Raw genomic sequence first — 6,109 nt, forward strand, 5'->3', positions numbered from 1 at the left:
TTAAACAAAAAGAAAATATTTCACTAAGCAATAAACCCAACATATTTCTTTTCTCTCCATATCTACATCCAATGGTGATATTTTATAGGCTAGTTTCTAAACAGATGCAAATTTTTACAAAGCAGTGAAAGCCATGTTTTGCTCAGGAATACTATGGTTCACATACCATACAGGTTATTTTACAGCAGATACTAGTTTGCCAAGCTTCAGATGGCAAAATGCTAAGTTGTGAATTGAGTATTGTCCAGCTAGTTGTTTCTCCTTGCCCTAGAGACTCTGGCAGCATGACTGTTGAGAGACTGCCTTATTGCTGCCACTTCTCTTCTCATAGTTGAATCCACTATGGGAGAATATTCATGTCCTTAAGATGCAAGTCCGAGCAAAAAGCCTCCCACAAATCCACTGGATATCACAATGTTCTGCTTGATAAATTCTGTTGCTTCTTCAATTGTTGATTTCAGGTGCTGCTTTGTTTGCTTGTTTCTTAATCTGTCTTTTTGCTTTATTTACATCTTTTTCAACTCTCTTCCAGTCAATCTGCACATAGCCACTATGACTAGCAATCTGAAGAAGAAGAAAGCCACCACCTACTGCAGTTGCTGCAAGTTTTCCAACTTTCTGGAACAGAAATCCTGCACACCAGCCAGTAATGCCACCCATTACAATCTGGGTAGCTACTGAGTATTTTTCTACCATAGGTCCCGAACTGTGGCCAAACACTCGATTCCAACACTGGTGTCTTCTTGCATACTCAGTTAAATCCAACACTTCATACGAGTCGTCATCACTTTCATATTCTTGGGGAGGGGGGTTCCGGGTTGCCATGATACCGCCAGCGGCCAATTCTGGAGTGGTCCCCGTCCACCCTCCTCTCCCTGGCACTTTAAGGCATATTTTTATTTTTTTAAGAAGGAGTCTTGTTCTTGTCACCCAGTCTGGAGTGCAGTGGCACAATCTCAGCTCACTGCAACCTCCACCTCCCGGGTTCAAGCGATTCTCTGGCCTCAGCCTCCTGAGTAGCTGGGATTACAGGCGCCTGCCACTACGCCTGGCTGATTTTTGTACATTTACTAGAGATGAGTTTTTACCATATCGGTCAGGCTGGTCTCGAACTCCTGACCTCAGGTGACCCACCCACCTCGGCCTCCCAAAGTGCTGAGATTACAGGCATTAGCCACCATGCCTGGCCTCCCGCTGGCTATATTTTAAGCCTGATATCCAGATACTTAATCTCACCCTATTCCTGTCTTTGAACTCATTTGGTCAGAACCTGACACATATCACCCAGTGCCCCAGTTCCTACCGTCTTCTCTATCACTCTGCCTCAAAATCCAGAGATTCCAAGGATGAGAATTTATTGTGGACCCAAATGGCTAAGAGAGGCTCTTTTGGGAAGCTTTCTTACATCGTAAAAATTTTTGTAAACATAAATTATTTGTATTTGAAAGATCTAAAAGACAAGGAACTAAGTATTGTTCTTGTTGTTAACAATAAATTACCTCAACACTATTTGAACATAACAAAAATGTAATAAAATTTGAAACTTCGTGTGTCCCAATTGCTTTATTCAACTACCTTACACTCCTTTCCTAGTGAGTTAGCTTGTATTCAGGTGTTCTGAGCCATGAAAACATTTTTCTTTCTTTTCTCTTTTTTGTAGAGATGGGGTCTCGCTATGCTGCATTGGCTGGTTTGGAACTCCTGGCCTCAAGTGATCCAACCATTTTAGTCTCCCAAAGTGCTAGGATTATAGACATGTGCCATCGTGCCTGGCCCAAAGACATCTTTCATCGGAATTGCACCTTATTATTAGACACATTTATGTTTATTATGTAATGCTTTCTTCACATCCATACTGAAGAAGATCCAAAAGGTATTATGTCTATTTTGTAGATGAAGAAAAACAAAGCTTACATGTTACAGTTTTTGTAGAACACAGAGTGTAGTGGGGGACACAAGTTTTAAGTAAATCCACACCTGGATAAATATATTACTGTAAACGTTCATTTGTGTGAGGATGGTAAAGAGCAAGGTGCTTAGGAAATATGAAGGGAATACCATTTTAACTTGGAGGTAAGGAAAGACCTGAGGAAGTGATCTTGGGCTGAGACCTGAAAGATAAGAATGAGATATCTGGGCACATAATCAAAGAGACAGCATTCCAGGCAGGAGGAATAACATGTGTAGGCCCTTCAGTGGGGGAAAAAAAAAAGAAAGAAAAAAAAACAAAGCTTGACACATCATGGGGAGAGAAGAGGGATGCAGTGCTATGCCACAAAGTCATTAGAGCTTTGCAGACCATGTTAAAGAGTTTGGATTTTATTCCACGGTCAGTGGAAACCCATTGAAATGTTTTAAGAAAAGCATGCTATGTTTCATATTTTTAAAAGTACACTCTGGCTGCTGACTGGCAGATAGATTAGAAAGATTGAAGAGCAGAAGTGGGGAGACTACTTATGAGCAATTGTGGTAGTCTAGGAAAGAAATGTTGGTGGCTCAGAACAGGGCAGTAGCACCAGGAACTGGAGAGAAGTTCCATGTTGCTCATCAGTAACATGTTCTGTCATCATGTGCTATCATCTAGTATGTTGTTTAGCACACAGAAGTCACTAAATAAATAATTGTTGCCAGGCACAGTGACCCATATCTGTAATTCCAGCACTTTGGGAGGCCAAGGTGGGAGGATTGCTTGATCTCAGGAGTTCTAGATCAGCCTGGGCAACATAGTGAAACCCTGTCTCTACAAAAAATATATAAACTGCTGGGCACTGTGGCTCATGCCTGTAATCCCAGCACTTTGGGAGGCCGAGGTGGGCAGATCACAAGGTCAGGAGTTCGAGACCAGCTGGCCCATAGGGTGAAACCCCATCTCTACTAAAAATACCAAAATTAGCCAGGTGTGGTGGCACTTGCCTGTAATCCCAGCTACTCAGGAGGCTGAGGGAGAAGAATCGCTTGAACCCAGGAGGCAGAGGTTGCAATGAGCCGAGATCATGCCACTGCACTCCAGCCTGGGCGACAAGTGAGACCCCATCTCAAAAAAAAAAAAAAAAAATATATGTATATATATATATTAGCTGGGTGTGGTGGCACATGCCTGTAGTCCCAGCTACTAGGGAGGCTGAGGTACGAGGATCACTTGAGCCTGGGAGGTCAAGTCTGCAGTGAGCCATGATCGTGCCACTGCACTCCAGCCTGGGTGGTAAAGCAAGATCCTGTGTCAAAAAAAAAAAAAAAGTGAGTAATTAATAAAACCATTTATTGTATGTGGCACACTTCTAAGGATTATTTTATCTGCATGGCTCCAAGTGCTTGTTTTAGTTGATAATCTGAGGGACATGCATTGCCAGGTCCTCCTTACAAGTTGATAACTGTGATATTTACCATGTTTTAACTCCTGGCCACACAGAGCTACAGTTATATAAACAACTTAGTCTATCTAAGATTATGCACTTCGGTGACACACAGAAAGACTTTGTGCCCCATAGCATAGTTGCTCTGAGAGGAAGCTTCTTTGAAGTAGAAATCAGAAATGTGCAGCCACCACTGAAAACAGAATGGGATTTCATCACAAAAATGCTCATCTGGGCCATCCTCTAACATCTAAAGAATTTCAGTTGAGTAGACTAATATTCACTACTGGAATATAAGACACATTCTTATTGCCTGAAAGTTCTGTCTCACTCCTTTAGTTTGGGTTTCCCTGAAGGCAGGGCTTGAGACAAGGACTTGAATGCACATTTATTCAGGAGATGATCCCAGGAAGCAGGACTAAAAGAACCCAAGGAGTGAGACAGGATAGGAGGAAATGACAATATAAAGTGTTCTAAAGGTTGATGCTATGAGTACTGGGACCTCCAGAAAAGAGTAAAGAATTCCTCCTCTAATTGTCCACTTGAAAGATGGGAAACTGGAACATTTGTCCTCAAGCTCTTGTCCAGCATCATTAAGGGTTTTTCTGGGATTGCTAACTTGTCCTGTGTATTCATAGGCTGTACTTCCTAGTTGAGTGGGCTCTGGAAAAGTGCCTGAGGCAGAATGTCAGAAGGCATGTGGAGTGTCTGAGCAGTGCAAGGGGAGATCTAAGTTCACATACAACTGTTCACCACAGCTACAGCAAAAGCGAGAGGTGTGCCAAAGTGATGGGTATGCATCTCAGAGGCATCTGCTCTGTTCTCCCATCAATCTGCTGGATTTCACTGTTCCCAACCTGTAAACTGGGGATAAATATAGCACCTATCCTAGAGTTGTTATGCACACTGAAATTCAAATAGCACAGCCAGCTGTACACCAATTTTTTTTTCCTTATCCAAAGCTTTTAGATATATAGAATTCGATGGCAGTCATGCGCCATGGCAGAGGCTGCTAGCTACCCACTCAAACACTTGTTCTCCTTCCTCCTCCTAAACAAAATCTCGAAGTTATTTGATGTAGTACACTGCCACTCAACTGAAGGATATAGTGTCCTCGGGAGCCAGATATAGTCACGTGACTAAGTTCTTGAAATAAACATTTAACTGGAAGTGTTCTGTGGTACTTACAGAAAGTCTTCTTTAAGGCAAAGTGGCATGCTCTTCTTCCCCTTCCTCTGCTGTCTGGAACAAGCCCTTGATGGTTGGAGTTCTAGCAGCCACCTTGGACCATGAGGATAATGGCCCCATTGAGGATGGCCAAGTGGTACTTTGGAAGGAGATTCAGTCCCCACTAACATTGTAGAACTGCCTTAGCTGCCCTGGGCTATCTCGAGACTCCTGAGAAAAATTCTATCTTGTATTAGGGTGTCTTGTTTAGGGGTTTTCTGATATATACAGATGAACTTCAGTGATGGTGGTGGGCTGAGTAACAGCCATCCAAAGATACCAGGTCCTGATTCCTGGAACCTGGGAATGTTGCCCTAAATGGCAAAGTTATTGCAGGTGTCACTAAATTAAGGGTCCTAAGATAAGGAATTATCCTGGACTATTTGGATGAGTCCTAAATGCTATCACAAATGCCTTTATGAGAGAGAGACCAGGGAGATTGGACACAGAGAAGGTGATGTGCAGACAGCAGAGACTGGAGTGATGTTGCCACTAAGGAATGCTGGCAGCCACCAGCAGATTAAAGAAAGACCAGATTCTGCCCTAGAGCCTTCTGAGGGAGTGTGGCTTTGCTGACAAACTGTTTCTGCCCAGGGAAATTGTGTTCAGACTTCTAGCCTCTAGAACTGTCAGAATTGATTTCTGTTAAGCCAAAGCAGACTAATACATTAATCATAACTGATTCAAGGACAGTTACTCAATTCGAGGGGGCTTCCTGACAGTGGCACTGGGGTCGGGGCCAAGGGAGCTAACTACTCAGTAGTGAAGAACAGAGAAAAGGAAACAAACCTCACTCAGCTATCCCTACACCTCAAAGCTGAAGTGGGGTGGCGGGGGGCTACAAAGCTCACTTGGACCTCAGTGGAGCCAGCTCTCTGGTTCAGGTACATGATATGAAGATACCCATTTTCAGACGGTGCTGAGAGGTACACAGCCAGTAAGACAGGGAGGCAGTGCTAAGAACCAGATCCTCTCCCTACTAGAGGCATGCTACCTCCCTCAATGACAACTCTAGTGGGACAGCTTGTACTGGACATATTTTATGATTCTATCTCAACCTATCATTTCCTCTCTGATGCCAATTCTCCACCTCCCATTGTGTGAAGCCAAATGCAGCCTCCCCATCTTGACTTGATCCTAATATTCTCCTCCACCCCTAAGGACCATATCTGTTTCTTTCAACAATCTCTCTTCCTTTACCAAGACACAGTGTCACATACTTTATATACAACTTCTATAGGGCCATACTGCACAACAGCTAGAACATGAGTTCTGAAACCAGACTGCCTGTGTTTGAATACTTACTCCACTACTGTGTCCTTAGGAAACCTAATTAATGTCTTCTCAGCTGTAACATGGAGCTAATTATAGCACACTCTTCATAAAGTTATCATATTGAGCAAATGTGTGGTGACTAGAAAAGTCTGTCACATATTAAGTGCCAAAAAAAGATATATATATACATTTACATGTACATATATATGTATATATATACATTTACATGTACATATATATGTATATATATACAT

General features: G+C 42.7%; 2 protein-coding genes across 12 annotated transcripts in view; both read right to left on the minus strand.

Annotated features, from left to right (window-relative positions):
• The window catches only part of ZNF23 (zinc finger protein 23), a 38,465-nt gene that overhangs the window by 23,545 nt on the left and 8,811 nt on the right, over window positions 1-6,109 (minus strand). The gene's annotated exons all lie outside the window — the stretch shown is intronic.
• On the minus strand, window positions 7-932 carry FUNDC1 (FUN14 domain containing 1). Its single transcript, XM_017868786.1, has one exon. The coding sequence runs from the start codon at window positions 823-825 to the stop codon at window positions 445-447; it is 381 nt and encodes a 126-aa protein (XP_017724275.1). The 5' UTR covers window positions 826-932; the 3' UTR covers window positions 7-444.

Source organism: Rhinopithecus bieti, unplaced genomic scaffold, assembly GCF_001698545.2.
Source record: "Rhinopithecus bieti isolate Rb0 unplaced genomic scaffold, ASM169854v2 scaffold_2574, whole genome shotgun sequence".
NCBI classification, from domain to species: Eukaryota; Metazoa; Chordata; class Mammalia; order Primates; family Cercopithecidae; genus Rhinopithecus; species Rhinopithecus bieti.

Coding starts and splice junctions, on each gene's coding strand:
- FUNDC1 (XM_017868786.1), bottom strand. CDS start 825: ATGGCAACCCGGAACCCCCCTCCCCAAGAATATGAAAGTGATGACGAC.